General features: G+C 47.7%; 1 protein-coding gene across 2 annotated transcripts in view; it reads left to right on the forward strand.

Annotated features, from left to right (window-relative positions):
* Positions 1–20,293, forward strand: part of CSNK1E (casein kinase 1 epsilon) — a 182,877-nt gene that overhangs the window by 126,700 nt on the left and 35,884 nt on the right. For both annotated transcript variants that reach the window (XM_085601309.1, XM_085601310.1), the window contains exons 2-10: positions 1,113–1,200; positions 1,626–1,736; positions 3,059–3,207; positions 5,087–5,315; positions 5,849–6,019; positions 6,804–6,952; positions 7,194–7,392; positions 19,531–19,670; positions 19,925–19,989. In XM_085601309.1, the coding sequence (XP_085457435.1) occupies positions 1,113–1,200; positions 1,626–1,736; positions 3,059–3,207; positions 5,087–5,315; positions 5,849–6,019; positions 6,804–6,952; positions 7,194–7,392; positions 19,531–19,670; positions 19,925–19,957 (1,269 nt within the window). In that variant the 3' untranslated portion in view covers positions 19,958–19,989. The remainder of the gene's footprint in view (positions 1–1,112; positions 1,201–1,625; positions 1,737–3,058; positions 3,208–5,086; positions 5,316–5,848; positions 6,020–6,803; positions 6,953–7,193; positions 7,393–19,530; positions 19,671–19,924; positions 19,990–20,293) is intronic.

Consider the following 20,293-nt stretch of genomic DNA (forward strand, 5'->3'; position numbering starts at 1 on the left):
TCTACTTTATGCTGCTTGGTGCTATTCCTACTTAAATCTTTAAAAATTTAATATCTATGATTCACCTATTGGATTTTTGTCATTTACAAAATTTTACTTTGATTCCAATGGGGCTTTTTTTTAATTGTTTAGCATTTCGACTATATTACGGTTTTGTTACTGAATAAATACTTTACACGTGGTCCTAAGTTAAGCCTATTTATTCTGTGCCATAGGTTCGGGGGGGAGGTTTGAGCTCCGGTTAATGTAGTGAATTTGAGGGATTACTGTGACAAGGTTTGGAATTATTCCTTGAGGTGGATAGTCACCCCTCCAAATAATCCCAATTTCTTACACTGCATATGCGCTGTGTGTTGAGAGACACGTCTTTATCTTAGTTAGCGTCAAGCCTGACCACTGCTTATGATTGGCTGGCTTCACTGTCACTTATTTGTTTGCTTCCTATTTATTAGCTATGTGGACTTTCCTTCCTCTTCTTCAGTTTGTCTCACGCCTGGAACATGGATACAATATTTTGCCCTTCCACTGCTCACTTTTTCAGGCGATACTTCTTTCTTTTTGTTTAAGCACTCTACTAGAAAGCCTAGGTTTTCCTGCTGCCTCTCTCGCGTTCTTCTCCTGCCCTGTTGCGCTCAGTGTTACTCTGCTTTTTCGCTTGTAAGCTTTCTCCCAGCCAGTTCCATGTTGCTCTCTCACTTGTTTCACCCCCATGCCCCTATGTTAGCGTAAAACATTGGCAAAGCCAATAGGTTCCAAAGGCAAGACCTGTTGGCTTTGCCTATGCTTATTGTTTTTCTTTCTGCAAATGGAGAGTAACATTTTAGGCGGGGACTGGATTTTTTTCTGTTTAAGACATGGGGTTATCTGTTCTTGGTGCCTAGCCAACTTATCGCCAAATGAATCCCTATTAAAGCGTATATAATATAGTTTTATGGAAACCTATCTCTGGCCTCCCATGATCTGAAATATTTCTATGGAAAACAAAAGTTACAGAACTTATGAGCGTTTTGATTTCAAATCCTTAGATCTTAAGGAATTCTGTACACTTTTTTTTACCAAAGGAATGATGCAATACTTGTAATTGAGTGTGACGAGTTGTCTTTGTTTGGCAGAGTGACCTTATCATGGAACTGAGAGTCGGAAACAAGTACCGGCTGGGCCGGAAAATCGGCAGCGGCTCCTTCGGTGACATCTACCTCGGTAAGTCTAAGTGCCACCCACAGCTTCCTGTACACAAATGGAGACGAGGAATTGTGAAGGCTCCCTGTAGTCTGTGACATGCGGGTTGACTGTGTGAATGTATTTTCATTGGTGGCCTAGTGATGTAAGTGGTCAGAGATTCTGGCAGTGATGTTATTCTAGCATTGTTGTGAGTACTGGTGATTCCATTTGGAGCGTAGAGTGGCAGTGTAGTTGGGGACTGATATTTGTTAGTGAGTGTAGTTGGTGCCTGAGTAGGTTGGTCATGTGTAAGTGAGAGGGGAGAAGGTTTGTTGTGCTACCAGATTGGATTGTAAGGGGGAGGTTAATTTTAAGAGAGGAGGTTGAGCTGGGAAAGGGGCTTGAGAGGGGCGGTTGAGGTGTTTTGAGATTTATAGGTAATGCATACATGTTTCCCCCAACAGGAGCAAATATTGCAACTGGAGAAGAAGTGGCGATTAAGCTGGAGTGTGTGAAGACTAAACACCCACAGTTACACATAGAGAGCAAATTCTACAAGATGATGCAAGGGGGAGGTGAGTAAAGGTTTGAAGGGGGGTTGGCAGGTGTAAAAAAAGACCTGGGTTTAAAGATTAACAATGGGGAAAGGAAATTATAAATATACTTCAAGAGCAAGTTCTGCTACAGAATAAAAGGTGTAAAACTTGTAATACTGTTTATGAGCACCTAGCTGGAGGGTCAATGGCTGATGGAGCACTACAAAGGGAGAATGAAAAGTACCCAGTAAAACCCAAATCATCTGTCATGAGCGTAGGAAAGTTGAGTGAACCATTTTTCCGGTTAGCCAACACAAAGCTGAGAGATTGTGGTTTTGCAAAGATTACGTTTCAATAAAAAAATCTCTAATGGTGCCCAAGGTATAAATCTCGTTCCTGAGAAATAAAATTACTCAGTAATAAACAAAGAAAGTAGAATTTTAATGCTGATCAGTGGTATATCTGCGTACGTAGGGCTTCTATTACAGCATGGATAATGCAATCAAAACTCTATATATTTTTGTAATTAAGTTATACTTGTACATCTTGGCAAAATAGATACCTAGGCCATCCTACAAGGTTTGGGTAATGGTCAGTTGCCTGATGATCAATCGGGACAGCTTTTCAGTTACATTGAGTTGCCAATAAAAGCGTGCAAGACGTGGCACACCGATATCCACCGGACACCTCCAATTTCCCTGTTTTTGCACGCAGTTTGTGCACATATTTAAAGGGTAGTGCTACCTAGTCACTGGTATCATGCTCTGCTTCTTAAGAAGGCCGGGACAGGAGACGTGGTGGAAATGATCAAATTAACTACCTTCCCTCTTTCGTTGATGCATTGTTGTCCTCCAGTTTTTCATTCCACTCCCCAAAGCCCTCTCTGCAGGGTGAGGGGATATGTGTTAACTAAGGGGAGGCTTGGGCTCCTCTGGAGGGGCTCAGGATACAATGTGGGCAATTTGGAGTGTCCTGCCAATGACATTTGGATACTCTTGATGTGGTCATCGGGCACAGTGGAAGAGAGAGGCATTGAATGCAAAGTCACATACAATGAGAAAGGCTGAATGATAATCGAAAGCCTTTGATTGTAATGACCATAGCATTTGATCTATGATAAGTCCTTTGAGTTGTTCCTGCTTCTCCACGGTGTTACACTTTTTATGGGAGCATACCATGTGGAAGGGACCCAGAGGGATGCAGGGAAAGCTATTTCATTAAAGTGATGTAGGTCAAGAGTATCCAGACATACATGTCTGACTTTGAAATTGTTATCTCTTTATCACTCAACCACTCTGCTTTCCATTCTCTTCTTCATACCAACTCCTCCCCTCTTATTCTACCTCCTCCTCTTTCTTCAGTTGGGATTCCCTCCATTAAATGGTGTGGTGCAGAGGGTGACTACAACGTCATGGTGATGGAGCTGCTGGGCCCCAGCTTGGAAGACCTCTTCAACTTCTGCTCCCGCAAGTTCAGCCTGAAGACGGTGCTACTGCTCGCAGACCAGATGGTATAGCTCACAGTCTTTGGAGGGTTGTCTGTGGAACCTGCTGGGAAACATTGCCTGCATGAGGGATTGGCTCTATCCTAACAGATATGGGTTGAGAAGAGACTACGTGATAAGCATATGCAAACCACGAAGCCAGCTTTACAGGTCTCTTGGTTCCATGCAGGGCTTAGATTGCCAATTTGCTGTCGCTGGAGCTTCGGTATGAATAGGTTAATAGACTCTTTGAATCTAGCTCTTTTGGCAGAGGTCTGCTAGGACTGCCCTCTTTAGTGGTCTGAAGAGCCAGGACTAACTAGAGTTTACTTTAAAGCAGATGGTTGAAACTGTATTTGAGAGGAGGTGGAACAGCAAAGAATGTTGAGTATTCAGATGATTTTTTCCTCCCCACATATTACACTCATTAAAATGTAGCTAAAGGCAAACCGTGGTGAATTGTTCAAGCTGGTGCTCCTGATGCTACAGTTTGGGGTATTTTGAGTTTAGAATTGATATCTGGCCTAGACCCCACACTTTCCCCAGTAAGTCTTGTGTGTTTTTTCTGGCTTCCCTGAAAGGAAGGCTCTGATTCGTGTGAAGTTTCCGAAGGGCTTCATTGCATCCTAAGGCAGTTGGAACTTGTGTCGATGACAAGTTTGCAGATCTGATCTGGATACTGCCCTAGGAAGTGCAACTTTCACTTGCACAAAGGCCTTGTGTCCTGACCCTGTAACACAGATAGACATCCTTTAGTGTTTGTAAGATTGGATTCCTGCTTAGACATGTTGATACATCCTGCACGTCTTCAAGGCTGGAGCCTCAAGCCTTAGACAGTCTTTGCTTTCACACTTACGAACCTGCATTCTCACTTCAATTGATATTTTAAGTAGCACGGTTGAATTGACTTTTATCCTGTGCTTATTCAAAAAGGATTTTGGGTGCTTTTAAGAAACACTGTGCTAAATCTTGATGGGCAGTTGTTGGCAATTGGCAAAGATTAACTAGATTCACTTGTACTTTTTGGACAAAAAGGGATACTTGCATGTCAGCTCTGCATGAGTGTGCGCTCCCACAGTCAGAGGGGGTACTTCATAGGTTCTAGGTGTGACCTATCTTTTTCTACATCCCTCTTATGCCCTTTATCCCACACCCAAAGCAAGGGGCTTCCATTTAACCAACAAATGAATAAACCGAGAAATTGAGAGCTGCACTACTCCTTTCAAACAGTTCTCGTGCTATTTCTACTAACTTTACAGTACACATTATCTCTGGATCATTCTATGGTCTCTTTTAGCACACATAGCCCCCTCAACCCTAATCTGTAAAACAAGCTGCTATTGTAGTCCTCTGACCTGCACTGCTGGTGGTATCTGATTCCTGATCATAAGCGCTCCCTCACCTGCCCTCTTGTTACTCCACTTCTTTGACTCACGCCACTATGCCTGTAAGGAATATTCCTTCAGAGAGGTTTTCTGTGTCCATTTCTCATCTGTGACCCCTTGCCAGCTGTTCAGTACTGTGATCCAGATAGAGCTCTGCCTGTAATCAAATTGTATATTTAAGAAATTCTACCATGCCCCCCTCTTTATTATTTCCACTCCCCCAAGCTATTCTGGTAGTGTATTCCCCTCACAGCTTGCCTATAAACCGGTTTCCTGTCCGTGTCAAAAAAACTATGTTCCTTCATACCTAACCAATTTCCCCCTTTTATCTCAGTACTGTGAGTGTAAAGAGCTCTGTCAGCATTACTGTCGTCCCCTAATTAATCCTTTTCCTCCTCATTTCTAATATGTGACCTAAAAAGAATTTTGCCTTAAATTCCATTTTCTGTCTGAGCGCTTTACACTGTTCTCTCCATATTAATCTGTTTCTCTTGCTTTTTACCTCTGCTCTTTGACTACAGATCAGCCGGATTGAGTACATACATTCCAAGAACTTTATCCACCGTGACGTGAAGCCGGACAACTTCCTCATGGGCCTGGGCAAGAAAGGGAACCTTGTGTACATCATTGACTTTGGCCTCGCCAAGAAGTACCGTGACGCCCGTACTCACCAGCACATCCCCTACCGCGAGAACAAGAACCTAACTGGCACTGCCCGTTATGCCTCCATCAATACCCACCTGGGCATTGGTGAGCAGCTGCAACATTTTCCCAGTGTAAAAACATGTGCCCCAACCTTTTGGGTTTCCAGTGTTGTACACCTGTTTATAATGATGGTTGTATGAACCTTGCTGTGAGGTCTTTGGGGCCCATGCTGCAGTGTTTCTTTGTGGGTAGCTGGCAAGGAGACTGGATGTCAGTGTTCTGTAGCAGGTAGTTGTCTGCGCCTATCAAAGCATGTAAGGTAGGGCAGTGAAACACTCCTGTGATTCATGTTGACATGTCTTTGCATAGCTACTGCTAGGCATCTTTTGTTTTTGTTTTTGTTTTGGAACCTTACAGGTTTTGTTATGTATGAATTCAATACTACAAGGCTATCACTGATGGGGTTTGGTGAATGTCTTGCGTAGTATGAAGGCATGAAGTCCAGTAAGGCTTGTAGGCTCTAACACTCCTCTTATGGTGTAGTATGTGTGGGACCCGCCCTCTTCACTCATGAAACCCTGCACTGTGTGCCATGCTGCATCTCGTCATCCTTTTGATGCCATTTTCTCCTTGTCCAGAGCAAAGCCGCCGGGACGACTTGGAGAGCCTGGGATATGTGCTGATGTATTTCAACCTAGGGTCATTGCCCTGGCAGGGACTGAAGGCGGCAACAAAGAGACAGAAGTACGAGCGCATCAGTGAGAAGAAAATGTCAACGCCAATTGAGGTGCTCTGCAAGGGCTATCCATGTAAGTGATAAGGGATTTACAATGTCTGGGGCAAGTGGGAACAGTAGGGGGGCTCAAGTTGGGGCCAGGGCAAAGAGTGGCTGGATATCAATTAACTCTATTCCAGTGGGAAATCTTTGCCTCAAAGTGACAATCATTTATTTTTGTAGAGCTTGGCACTCTTCAATACCAAACCCCTTTTTACTCTCTCTCTTGGCCTTTATTGCCCTCTTTTCCCCATTTAGTATCAGACCCTCTTGCTACCTTGACTCCATGGCTTCACGTTCTGCATGTTTCTCTCCATTTCCCCCGTTTTCCCCTTTTGCCACTGTGTCTTGGGAAGACAAGCATATTGTTCTGCAAGTCACATCAAGTGCAAGCTGCGTCAAATCTTCCACTCTTTTTAACATAAGAGTACAAAACCATTTCTATTATCACTCGTCAACAAAACCTCCTGTTTCTGAAAGTGTAGTATACCTGTTTACCTGTTGAGACCTGAGTGCTACTGCAGTGAAGAGTAGCATTGAGCAAGGAGCTAGGATACTTTGACCATTTTCACAGTATGCGGTCTTTGTTGTGGTGTGAATAATACAAAGGTGGTGCCCTCCTTAGTGCTCTATTTTGTCTGTTGATAATCTGTATTGTGAACACTGTCTGCCACACAGCCACTCATGTACATGTTAGTAGAGGAGGTTAATTCCCATCTATCAAATAAAAGGGTCTTATTCGTAATTTTGATTTTGACACAGTTTTGTTTGTATACTTTCTGGGTCTTCACAATCTGTTACTCACTTTCCTCCAAAAGCTGAGTTCTCCACTTACCTGAACTTCTGCCGCTCGCTGCGGTTCGATGACAAGCCAGATTACTCATACCTGCGCCAGCTCTTCAGGAACCTATTTCACCGACAGGGCTTCTCGTACGACTACGTCTTCGATTGGAACATGCTAAAGTTTGTGAGTGTGGGCCCTGTCTCTTGTATTAGGGTTTTTGCTTGGGTGGATAGTCATAAAACCTGTTAGCACTATGCTGAGTAATACTCTGTTAAGGGCTCAAACCCATCATTTTACGAAGGGCTTGCAGGGTTCCAACTCAGACAGTAGAGCGATCTCTGAGTTGTGTCTGGGCTGTACTTGAACTCCTTTTCTTGGGGCGCTTTGAAACCGTTTTTGAGATCTTGTTTTTTGGTCTTTTCAGGGAGCAGCGCGAAATCCTGAGGAGATGGACAGAGAGAGGCGTGAGCATGACCGAGAGGAACGCTTGGGCCAGGTGAGAGGTACAGCTACGCGAGCCATAGCACCAGGTCCACCCGCTGGTGCCACTGCCCCTGCAAACCGCCTTCGGAATGGCCCTGAGCCAATGGTCTCCACACCCGCTTCCAGAATCCAGCAAAGCGGTGAGTAGAGGCAGTTGCCTGGCCCTGCAAGGAGCGGTGCTTGGGACACACTAGATGAAGATTAATGAGAAGTTGAGGCCTTGTTATTGTGGTTTAACTTTGCAGGATCTCTGCTTAAAAATGTGTGGTTAAGGTCTTTGATGAGCACACTTGAAAAGACATAGGAAAACTATTACCTACCAAGAGCTTAAAGTAGTTGATGGAAAGTTAAAGCAACCTAAAATTAATAAATACTGTATATTGGACTTGGCCCTTTCTTCAGGGTCCTCCCACAATGTTTTGCCTTCACCCTTCTGTTTCCTGAACCAGTTTTTGTTGCTTTTTAGGACTCTTTGCAATGTACCACTGCTAACCAGTGCTAAAGTGCTTGTGCCCTCCCTTATGAACATGGTAGAATTGGCTTACACCCAATTTGCATATTTAATTTAGTATTGCGTCTCAAGTAAAGTGGTAGTTCAGGTTGCCAGGGCCTGTAAATTGAATGCTACTAGTGGGCCTGCAGCAGATATTGTGCCATCCACTTATGTAGCCCTGTAAAACATGCTTCAGGCCTGCCCTTGCAGCCCGTGTGTGCAGTTTTTAACTGCCTTTTCAACCTGCCAAAATAAACCTTTCACCAGGCTCAAACCTCTCTTTTTAAGACATATGAGTCACCCCTAGATGGTCCCTGAACTGCCCAGAGGGCAGGGTGTAGTGTATCTGAAAAGTTGAACATTTACTTTTAAGTTTTACATGTCCTGGTAGTGAAATACACTTCTGGAGGTGAAAAACTCTATTCTTTTTTTCACTACTGCAGCCCCTACCTCTCCCATAGGATAACATTGGGGTATCTTATTACATTTAATAAGTGATAACTTTCAATTGACAGCAAGTAGAAAGATTGCGTTTGGTGTAAAAATAAATTGTAATAAAAAGCCGTCTTGAAATGTAAAGTCAGAATTCTTAAAATGACACTATTAGAAAGTTCTCAAGAATAAGGGACAGCCCAGCAACCCTGGGACCTGTGTAGGTTAGATAATAAAGGCACAAGTGGTCCCTAAGGGGGAAGTGTAGCCCTTGATTTCCAAAGCACTAGTTACAAAAAACCTTCATTATTATAGTTTGATGTGATTAACACATTTATGAGATCATTTACAGAAGAAAAAGTCTTGTATAGAACAAGAACTTTATTTATTTTAAAGAAGCAATCTTAGAACAAGGTGCTCCTATTGGTGTGGTGGTGCAGTGAAGGGGCATAGTGAATGGGTGGTGCACAAGTGATATACAAAATTGCAGGTATATACATGTGACTGATAAGGACATAGGGATAAACACTCCCATTGGAAACTTGAAATCGTAAATCGGCTTAAAAGCAGTCCACTGTAGTAGTCTGCTCTGTATATTTTTCGTCCTAATAATGACCCGTCTCTAAATAATTGTGTATTTTGGGTTTAAACGTTAACTACTACAGTGGACTGTTTTTAAGTTGATTTAGGATGTCAAGACTACCAATGGGAGTGTGATTTGACATCCCTATTTCCATCATAAACCTTATTAATGAAGGTTTTTTTGTAACTATTGCTGTGGAAGTGAAGGGCTACACTTCACCCTTAGGGACCACTTGCGTCTTTATTACTTTTAGAAAGTTACAATTTTCTTGTCTCAGCTATTTGGTGTCTGCTACATGTCACAAGACTAGGTGTAGTTGGTTTTTGTGTATTGCTCCCAGATAGTGAGCCAAAGGGAAGCTAGATGTTGGCAGGATGGGCCACTTTGAGTTAACGAAGCGGAGGAGCTGTTACCTACCACACTTGAACATCACAAAGGCCCTGCCTGAACACACTCACAAAGGGGTTGGACACTAGTACTCTGTGACATTCTGGGGCCAGGTTGGGGAGGCAGTAAAGTATAAGCACTTCTTGTGTGGAGGGGATGGGATCCTCTAGTAGCATTTCCTACTTCAAAGTGGGCACCCGGTATAAATATTGGACCTCAGACACCCAACTCTTCAGTACTCATCTGGACCTGTGGAAGACTTGGAAGAAGGGCTGCTATGCTGCTCTGCTGCAAGAAGGGCTGCCACTCTGCTGCGCTGCTCTGCCACCCTCCTGTCTGAGTGAAAAGGTCTGGACTTGCTTCTTGAGCCCAGGGCCACCACCAGAGTGACTTCAAGAGCTAGTTTGCTGGCCTTCTGATCAGAAGCCTCCGGGACAGAACATGCTTCCTCCATCTTCTTCCCAGCACCAAGACTGCCAGCTCTGAGAGCTAACCTCCCAAATGGTGCCACCCCTGTCCTAGACTCCTTGAATGCCTGCAGGTGCTCTGCCAGCCCAACTCTGGTAAAGGCAGACCCGACACATTGGAGCCGCTGCACGATGCATCGTGTCACCATCACTCTGCATGGGAGCCGCTGTGCAATGCATCACCTCTCCAGTCTTTGCATCAGGGCTGCTTTATGACCTGTCCCCGGTGAAGGTCTTATCACCGCCCGCAGCCCTTCAATAACCACCGATGTGCGATGCATCCTCAATGCATGCCTTCACATCGCAAGCCACTCATCGACTGCATTCTCAACAGTGACGCAGAACTCTGCATCGCAAGCCTAGCAGCTTTTTCGGAACCAGACTGCGCGCAGCGTATGTCAACGCAAGATTTTGCATCTCAAGCCCCTCGTCAACAGGATCCTCGATAAAGACTCAGGACCTCGCTTCGCAGTTCCTAGGAATCGCCGCTGCGCAACACATCCTCCACAACCAGAACTTAAGGGACTTTTGTTCAGGGGCCTAACTTGGGTCCCTGTAGTCGGCCCTCTCTTCATCCCAATCGGCCTGAACTTGACCTTGTCCTGATCCGTCACAACCAGATAATCGCAGTTGGCACTTTGTGATTATTTGTTTTAGTGTGTGCTATTTATACTTACATTTGTAAAGTTGCATATCCAATTCTCATTGGATTTTTGTCATTTTGGTCTCAAATTATTTATTACATTTTACTTTAAATTGGTGTGGAATCTTTCTGGTGTTTCACTTTATTACTCTTTTAAAGTGCTACATAAATACTTACACATTGCCTTCAAGTTAAGCCTGACTGCTTTTGTGCCAAGCTACCAGAGTGTTAAGCAAAGGTTAATTTGGGGTTTGCTTTTGACTTCACCCAGACATGGTTTGTGGTTGATGCTTGAATAGGGTTTCACCCCCCTCAATCAGTAACTCAATTTCTTACACTGTACAGTGACAATTTGAAAAGGGAAATGTCAGCCACACGCTGGAATTTTTAGTTTCTTTTTCAGTGCTGAGGTAATCTAGTCAGTGAAGAATTATTTTACCAATTGGTCCACGTCACTCCTTTTGCAATCTGTTGTGATCGTTCAGTTGACAACTGCAAGTCTCAACATTCACTGGTTAGAATCTCCTTAATCATTAACTAAGGCTCCATTCATTATCTCCTAGGTCCCAGGAAGCACAAAAGGGGTCTTTTGGCATGACTCTCCCAACACACAGAGCCTGGTTGTTATCCAGCAATAGCTAGGTGGTGATTCTTAAACTGAAGTTTGACACAATCTTGGGCAGCAGTGGAAGACAGAAGGTTAGTGTTGGAATTAAAGAGATGTAGTAGCTCTTGGGTGTACCCTGTAGTGTCCGAAGAGCGTTCAACAGGTTACTGGGAAAGGAGGCCTGTGGAAAAATGGGGAGTGACACTAGTCTGTCTGTTTAGTGATTGCCTAGACATTCCTGCAAATATGTACTGATCTTGGTGCTGTCCTCCTAAAGCTATACGTGAGCCAATATATCTGGCCCAACATTCCACATATTTTCAAGAGCACCACCAAGCACTACTGTTCCCAGAAACAAAAGTTGCTTTACATTGTCCCCAAGGTTATTAGTAGCTCTACTGTAAGTGAAGGGCCTGTCTGCTGATTGAGGCCTTGTTCCTCCAGCTTGAATTGTCCTCTCTTTAGAAGGGGTTCTGGTTGCCCTTGCTACATTATTCCAGGGACAAAGGACTCTGTTTGGACTGGTTGCCATTATTCAGCTGGAATTTCCCTTTAGAACAAGGGGTGTCCTTGAAGGTAGTTCGTTTCTTGGTCCCTTGGTGCGAGTCCAACAGTTAAATTGGGCTTTATCTTTTTTTTTTCTTGGGAGTTTTATATAGAGCAAACTTGACCCGAAGGTATTTGGTATCGGAGTGCTTTACATGAGCACCAGTTGTGTTACACAAGGACACATTCATTTCTGTTCGGCACGGGGAGATTAAGTGATTTTCCCAGAATCACAGGATGTTGAGCGTCTTTGCCAAGACTCGAACCCGGTTCCCAGATTTGAGGTCAACCGCCCTAGCCGTTAGGCCTCATCTTCTACCCTAAGGCTTTATAGTGAATGGGAAAGTGGAACTTTCTCTAATGTTCTTGAACCCAGCCAAAATGATTGTGAGCATCCCGGGAGGAGGAAGAAAAGATAACAAAGGCTAAGAGAAAGGCTGGACCAAAGTAGGACTGGGACATAAGCTCATAAGATTAGGGGGCTGTGCATCTGGAAAGAAATGGTGCTGAAAACTGGTTTCTTGTTCATTTGCATACCGTCTCTAAATAGAGCGCTGTGGTCATTGTCATTGTGCTCTTTTCACGTTCCTCTGCAGGCCAAGTGCATGGTGTCTCTTTCAAAATATTTACCATACCTAGATGCTTCCTTACTTGTCATGTGCTCTTAGCATTGCATGTTAAATACTTCTAATTTCACAGTTGCAATCGGGTAGTACACACCTGCATTAAATTGACTTCAGGAAATAAACCTTAATTATACCCTACATTCTACCTGTAACCTCATGAAAGAGCACAGTTACTCTAGTCTTGATAACGCTCCTCTCTGCCAATTTGATATAACCCATGTCACCTTATGATATAATTGATAAATTCCTTATCTGGTCCATCTGAAAGAGACACGTTAGTGATCGATTCCTTACCTTAGAATATTCCCCAGGCGTCAGTCTGGATCCGAAAAGTTTTCTGCTTAGCAGTACCCCTGAATGCCAGTAGGTGGTGCCGTGCGGCTCTGCGCCCATCAATGGCATTGTGCGTGCCGGGATGACGTCATGGAGGCTACTTAGGCGCCACCCATGCGCGCTTACGTCCGTTCTTTCTTTTTTCGCGCCGAAAGCGCAGATCCGGATTGAGCACGCACCCCTGTCAATTTTTGACCACTTTTTGTCTCCTTCTATCTTGTCTCCTGGTGCACGTAGGGGTGCTCGGCTTTAAGTCTTGTGGGTCCTGCCGCCGTAATATGTCGGTGGCGGACCCCCATGATGTCTGCCTCTACTGCCTGGAGACCGACCATGACTCCTGGGGTTGTCGGGACTGCCGTGCCATGGCCTCGAAGGCCGTGCGGGAGCTTCGCCGGAAGTTGCTGGAGGTCCGGCACTCCTCTCACCGCCGCTCCGGGTCTACGGGCCGTTCGTGGGATCGCTCGCGGGATCCGAGCCGTCGCTCCTCGGACTCTTTAAGTCTTCACCTTCAGATTCTGGCAAGCGACGCCATAAGAAGTCAGAGAAGTGTGTTTGCTCTCCGACATCCCCCCGTCGCTCCCCAGAGGCGGACGAGGGGGACAGGGGTTCCGCCCCTGCGGCTTCTCCAGAGCCTGGGAGTCCCGTGGCCTACCCGCTATTCCCGGGTCCGTGTGCGACTCCCGAACAGATGCAAGAGTTTCTTGCTGCCATGGACCGCCTGTTTAGGCCTCTGGCTCCTGCCGGCGCCTGCGAGCCCGTTTCCAGATCCTGTTGACCTGGCGGCCCCGGAGCCACTGGATCCAGCGCCCGCGCCTCCGGCCCCGGCACCCCAAGGTGTAGCACTGCTGGCTCCGGCCCCAGCGCCGCACTGGGTGCTGTTTATCCCGCTCCTGCCCAGGTTCTCGGACTATTTCGTTCCAACCTGGGATCCTCATTGGGATGCGGTTCAGGGCTGGCCCCAGCCGGCGCCACTCCCGGCGCCGCTGGCCCCCTCTCCCGCCGCGGCCGGCTCCTTCTACCCTGGAGCCGGTTGAGGACTGGGACGGCTCTGAGGACCCCCTTGCGCGGCAGTGTGACTCCGAGCAGGATTGGGTGGATGTCCTTCAAGATGCGGGTGAGCTTGATGTGTCTTCTGACCCGACGTTTGCCTCCCCTCCACCTACTATGGAGGAGGGCGCTTCCTACACTATGGTGCTGCGTCGCGCTGCGGAGGCTCTCCATCTCGACCTCCCTATGGTGGCCCATAAGACCAACCTCCTTACGGAGGTGCTCCAGACGGCGTCGGAGTCGCTGCTCCCTTTCAATGAGGCCCTTGCCGAAGTCCTCTTGGGCACTTCTGTGCGGCCGGCCTCGGGGGTATCGGTGGATAAGAACGTTGCTAGGCGTCATCGCTCGGCGCCTGGTGACCCTGCCTTCTTGACCACTCACCCCACGCCTGAGAGCCTGGTAATTCAGGCCTCGACGTCGCAGAGTGCCTTTCCCACGACTCCTCCGGATAAGGAGTCTAAGAATCTGGACCAATATGGCAAGAGATTGTTCTCCTCGGCCAGCTTGGTTGCGGTCGGTTAATACCGCCTGCTTGTTGGGCTGTTACTCACGCCGTGTGGGATACGGTAGCAGAGGTCCTGCCTCAGTGTTCTGAAGATTTCCAGGCCGCTCTTTCCCAAGCGATTGCGGAGGGCAAGGATGTGGCAAAGTTTGCCATCAGGTGTGGTCTGGACACTGCTGATTCCTTGGGCAGGGTGATTTCCACGACTGTGGCGTTGCGGCCTCATGCCTGGTTGCAGTCTACCGGGTTCTCGCTTGATGTCCAGAGCTCGCTCATGGACGTGCCTTTTGATGGCTCTTGCCTCTTTGGCGACAAGGCGGACAGTGCCCTGGAGCGCTTTAAGGACTCGCGGGCTACGGCTAATTCTTTGGGTCTTTCCGCTAAGAGCCCTGCCACGCCTGGGTTTTGTTCCTTTCGTGGCCAGGGTAAGGGTGCCCAGTCTCGCTCCTCCGCAAAGCCTGTGCAGAACCTGCCTCAGCGTGGCCGCGGACGGGGCTTCCGCAGGGGCGGGTCTGGTAACCAGCGGGCGGGGCAGTCCACTTCCGCACCCGCTGCTTCCATCTCCAAGCCTTCCTAATCCGAGCTTCAGGGGGCACCCCACGCCAGGTGGAGGCAGGGTCCGTCACCACCTCCACCACTGGCGCGGTATCACTTCGGACAACTGGTTGCTGCAGCTAATCTGCTCCCTTTTCTGTCCTCCCCTCCAGCCATGCCACCTCTGTACCACCGCATGTCGGGGGATCATTTGGCTCTTCTCCATCAGGAAGTCAAGGCCCTCCTGGCCAAGGGGGCCATCGAGTATGGTCCCGATCAGGAAGTAGGGAGTGGATGCTATTCCCACTACTTTCTGGTCCCCAAGAAGGACAAGGGGGGCCTGCGCCCCATCTTGGACCTCCGGAAGGAGAAGTTCAAGATGCTGACTCTGGCTCAGGTCCTGTCTGCTCTTGAGACTGGATGGTAGCGTTGGACTTGCAGGACGCTTATTTTCACATTCCCGTCCTGCCGGCCCACCGGCGTTACCTGCGGTTCACGGTAGGCCAGGAGCATTTTCAGTTTGCCGTGCTACTCCTTGGCCTTACCAGCGCCCCTCGGGTGTTCACGAAAGTGATGGCGGTGGTCGCAGCTCATCTGCGCAGGTCAGGGGTGTCAGTCTTCCCCTACCTCGACGACTGGCTGTTGAAGGCGGGTTTGCCCCAGGCAGTTGTCTCCCACCTCCTGACTACGGCCGACCGCCTGCATCTGCTGGGGTTCTCCATCAATGTGCCGAAGTCGCACCTGAGACCCTCTCAGAAGCTCCCTTTCATTGGAGCAGTTCTGGATTCGACGCTGTTTCGGGTTTATCCTCCCGAACAGCGTGTCCGGGATATTCATGCTCTGGTTCCGCTCTTTCAGCCTCTATCCCGGGTTTCAGTCAGGATGACCTTCCGGCTTCTGGGCCTGATGGCCTCCTGCATTCTGCTGGTGCCGCATACCAAATGGCATATGCGGGCTCTGTAGTGGGACCTGAAGTTCAAGTGGGCGCAGCATCAGGGCAACCTGTCCGATCATGTCCAGATCTCGAAGGGCACTGCACGGCAATTGCAGTGGTGGCTCACGAATCGCGATTGGGTTAATGGCAGATCCCTCATTTCCCCAACCGGAGCACACAGTAGTGATGGATGCGTCCCTCCTGGGTTGGGCAGGCCACATGGGAGAGGCGGAGATCAGAGGCCTCTGGTCTCCAGCGGAGTCCCGGCTCCATATCAACCTTCTGGAGCTGCGGGTGATCCGGCTTGCACTGAAGGCATTCCTTTCCTCTGTCTGGGGAAGTGTAATACAGGTGTTCACGGACACCACCACGTGGTATTGCAACAAACAGGGCGGGGTGGGGTAGTTGACCCTATGTCAGGAGGCTCTGCGCCTCTGGATGTGGCTGGGTCATCAAGGCATTACTTTGGTGGTTCAACACCTGGCAGGTTCTCTGAACACCAGGGCGGACGATCTCAGCCACCAGTGCATGGTGGATCACGAGTGGCATCTGCACTTGGACGTGGTGCAAGGTCTCTTTCTGCGATGGGGAGAGCCTTGGTTAGATCTATTCGCCACCGAAGAGAACGCGTAATGTCATCAGTTCTGCACGTTGGAATTTCCAAGGCGGCACTCGTGTAGCTGCGGTCTGTTGTACGCCTTTCCGCCTATACCACTTCTGCCCAGAGTGCTGAAGATCAGGCGCGACCGGGTCCAGGTTATTCTTGTGGCTCCGGACTGGGCTCGAAGAGTATGGTATCCGGAGTTACTCAGTATGAGCATCGTTCCCCCGATCAGTCTGTCTCTTCGGGAGAATCTTCTGTCGCAGCAGTAGGGGATGGTCCTCCACCCGAACCTGTCCAGCCTCCACCTCCATGCTTGGATATTGAGCAGCAACAGTTGACACCTTTCGATCTTCCTCCCGAAGTCTGTGATGTCATCCTGGCAGCCAGGCGTGCCTCCACTAAAACGGTGTACGCCTGTAGGTGGAACAGATTTATGGCATGATGCACAGCTAAGACTGTGGATCCCCTTTCTGCCCCTCTTTCTGAGGTTCTTCTGTTCCTTCTCTCTTTGGCCCAGCAGGGCTCTGCTCTGGGCACTGTTAAAGGTTATCTTTCGGCCATCTCTGCCTTTCTACGGCTTCCAGATCAGCCTTCTCTTCAAGTCCCCGGTTGTTAACCGTTTTTTTAAGGGCATTACGCATGTGTTCCCACTTGTGCCCTTCATAATGCCTCAGTGGGACTTGAATCATGTCTTGACTTTTCTGATGTGCGCTCCCCTTTGAGCCCCTTCATAACGGTCCCTTACATCGTCTTACTCTCAAGACTGCTTTGCTGGTAGCTTTCACCTCTGCCAGGAGAGTGAGTGAGCTCCAGGCTCTTTCTTCCAAACCTCCTTTCCTTTCTGTTCCTCCAGACAAGGTGGTTCTGAGGACACGTCCTTCTTTGTTGCCAAAGGTCGTCACGCCCTTCCACATCGGGCAGACCATCACTTTGCCCACCTTTTTTCCACATCCTTCAAGGGAAGAGGAGCGGCTCCACCGTCTGGACCCAAAATGTGCGATCGCATTCTATCTGCAGCATATACAGCAGTTCCGGGTGGATGATCAGCTCTTTGTTGGCTACATGGGCGCCAAAAGAGGTCGGGCGGTGCACAAACGGACCATCTCCCAGTGGGTGGTTCTGTGCATCAAAGCCTGTTTCTCCTTGGCCAAGAAGGAGCCTCCTGTGGGACTGTGTGCCCATTCGACCAGGGCAACTGCAGCCACTACTGCCTTGGGACGCGGTGTCCCCTTGCAGAATATTTGTCAGGCAGCTACGTGGGCATCGCTGCACACATTTACCAAGCACTACTGCCATGACAGTCGGTCCGGAGAGACTGCTTCTTTGGCCGTTCTGTGCTCCGTAACTTTCTGGTGTAATCTTGTTCGCAGACTCACCACCGGGGTTGGTATTGCTGGGGTATCTATTCTAAGGTAAGGAATCTATCACTAACGTGTCTCTTTCAGATGCACAAGTTACTACTTGTGTAACAATATATCTGTAAGAGACATTAGTTAGTGATAGATTCCTTACCGCCCCACCCATCCTCCCCTTTCTGCGAACTGATTACTAGGGTTCAGGTCATCCCCTTTTAGGGCCCTAGTTTTTTGCACCAAAGGTCCACTTCTCGCATTGCTCTGCGTTTCGGCACAGAAGGTTGTGTACAGAACTGACGTCAGCGCGCATGGGTGGCGCCTAAGTAGCCTCCGTGACGTCATACCGGCGCGCACGACGCCAGTGACGGGCGTGGTGCTGCACGGTGCCACTTACTGGCGCGCTGGGGTACTGCTAAGCAGAAAACTTTCCAGATCCAGACTGACGCCTGGGGAATTTTCTAAGGTAAGGAATCTATCACTAACTAATGTCTCTTACAGATATATCGTTACACAAGTAGTAACTTGTGCGTCACCCACAGGACAGGCATTTCATATATGAAAGGACATGTGGAACCTTTGTGGCAGCTGGATGGCATAGATGCAGGCTACACAAACCTGATTAAATAAGCCCCACCCCACCCCCACACACGCAGATGCTTAAGATGTGCAGATAACCTCCTACCATAACCAGCATAGGAAATCTGATTGAGAACATAAAAGATAAACTACAAACACATTATTGGGACCTCAAGAGCTAATCAGTACTGCCAGCATAACTCCTCTTATAAAAATAGACGTCTATCTGTCTAACACCATACAACACTTCCCATATAATCCCAAATCCAAGACCAAACTCTTCGAACCATACGCCAACATAGTGCTGTTTGCTACCTGAGTAAACAACTGCTTTAGTGCCCACATAGGGGTAGTAAGCATTCTACAAGTGTCATGATAAAATACAACTGCAACCTCCTCTTGTGTGCAGGTCAGATGTAGGCAGCTTGAAAGAGCTCTGATTTCCGTAGCTCTGCTTTTAGTTTGGTTCAGTTTTTAAATGCTTTTCACAGGCTTTCCATAGTTGGCAGCCTGGTCTTCTAAGGATATACCTTCATGCTTCTACCATTTGATGTTACATTGGATTAAGAGGTGTTCCATCCTGGAGTGGTGGGTGTAGGTGGTATGTAGTGGGAGGCTTAGGTAGGCCTTTCCACCAGTATCCTATATGGACAATGCAGAGGACCTTTAAACTTTATCTTTCTTTCACAGGGAGCCAGTTTCACACTTTTAATGCTGGCTTGCTGTGATCATAGTTGCAAACGTTCAAGCAGATAATAGCTGTGGCCATCTCCATGTCCCTCCATGTCTTTCACAGGTGATGGACTCCCTCATTTAGATAAAAGCAGACACTGGTTAGTTAGGCTGTGAGGTACAGAGTGAAGCCTGCTGTGATGATGGATATTGCAGAAGTGGGTGACCCCAGCTATCTGGCTTTCCATTAAACCTTGAAAGACAAACTTGGCTGGGAAGTTGTCTGAAAACAAATTATTTCAAGCCTCTGGATCGAAATGGTTCCTTTACCAAAGTGCGCCAATAAGTCTTTTGCAGGTTGAGACCAAAGAGTCTTCTACAGATTGAGAAGATTGCCTTTGTCCTTCATCAGAACTATGTACTCCTACCAGAATAGGTCGTCCTCGTTCTCTGCCCGGTAACTTTTCTATGGAGGTGCAGGTAAGGCTGTGCTGCACAGTAGTACATCCTCTAACTCCCTGTCAGTGCACTGTCACTCCTATGAAAGGCATGGAGAATGGCCATGACCTCTTGCATTTGTGTCCCCCCACCTCCTCTAGCTACAAGAAAGTGGGCTATAAGGGAATGTCAACCAAATGTGCAGAATCCATGAACTTGTCAAACATTTGTCTTCTGTTTTACTTAGTATTGCCGTCTTGGAAAATGTTTCTGGCTCAAGTACAAGGTAAAATTCAATAATTATTTGAAAGTAAAACCAGCATGGTACAAAGCATGTTACAGGCAAGTAACATGTTCCTTATTTTAGTTATCTACAGTTCACTAGTTAGAAAACAAACTTACTATTTCTACTGCAAGCTGATGGAGGAGCGATGTATACTTCATGTTGTATTCAGTGCATTGTTGTTTGGCATTCTGACTCTTGCCCCTTCCTTTGCAGGAAACACGTCACCTCGTGCCATTTCACGGGTAGACAGGGAGCGTAAGGTGAGCATGCGGTTACACCGTGGAGCACCAGCCAATGTCTCCTCTTCAGACCTCACTGGACGACAGGAAGTGTCCCGAATCTCTGCATCGCAGGTGACTAGAAGTGAATCTCTGTATTTTTGGCAGCGGGTAATAGCAGTTGTGTTGAGGGAGCACATTATGATACTGCATACGAGCACCATGTGTGCTCACTGAAGCATCTTACCCAGTTGGACGGTGGACAATTTGATATTGTACACGACTGTGTGTGGAATGGAAGTGTTGGTGTTAAGACCTCTGCATTTCACAAGAGGCACTGGCATCCTTGTCCTGTTGGTGGTGTTAATGCCTTCTGTCTCCACTCACAGGCCAGTGCACCCTTTGATCACCTTGGGAAGTGAAAGCTGCAATCAACGGACTCTTGTCTGCTTAGGTGAGTGTGTTTTGTGCTAGCTATCATGTAGCAGGAAGGATGGCCATATCACCCATGTGCAAACCCCATCCACACCTTTGCCTCCCCTGTTACTCCCAAGAACTGCCAGATCTATATGCCTTAGAGTGATCATCTTCATGAATCCATTCACTTCTAGAAGTGACTGTCCATCCATGCCAGTCTCTAGGCAGTCACACACACACACACATACACACACGCACTCTCTCTCTCCCTCTCCCTCCCTCTCTCTCTCTCCCTCTCCCTCCCCCCCCCCGTAGGGTGGGTGTGTATGTATATATATTTA

Source organism: Triturus cristatus, chromosome 4_2 (genome assembly GCF_964204655.1).
Source record: "Triturus cristatus chromosome 4_2, aTriCri1.1, whole genome shotgun sequence".
NCBI classification, from domain to species: Eukaryota; Metazoa; Chordata; class Amphibia; order Caudata; family Salamandridae; genus Triturus; species Triturus cristatus.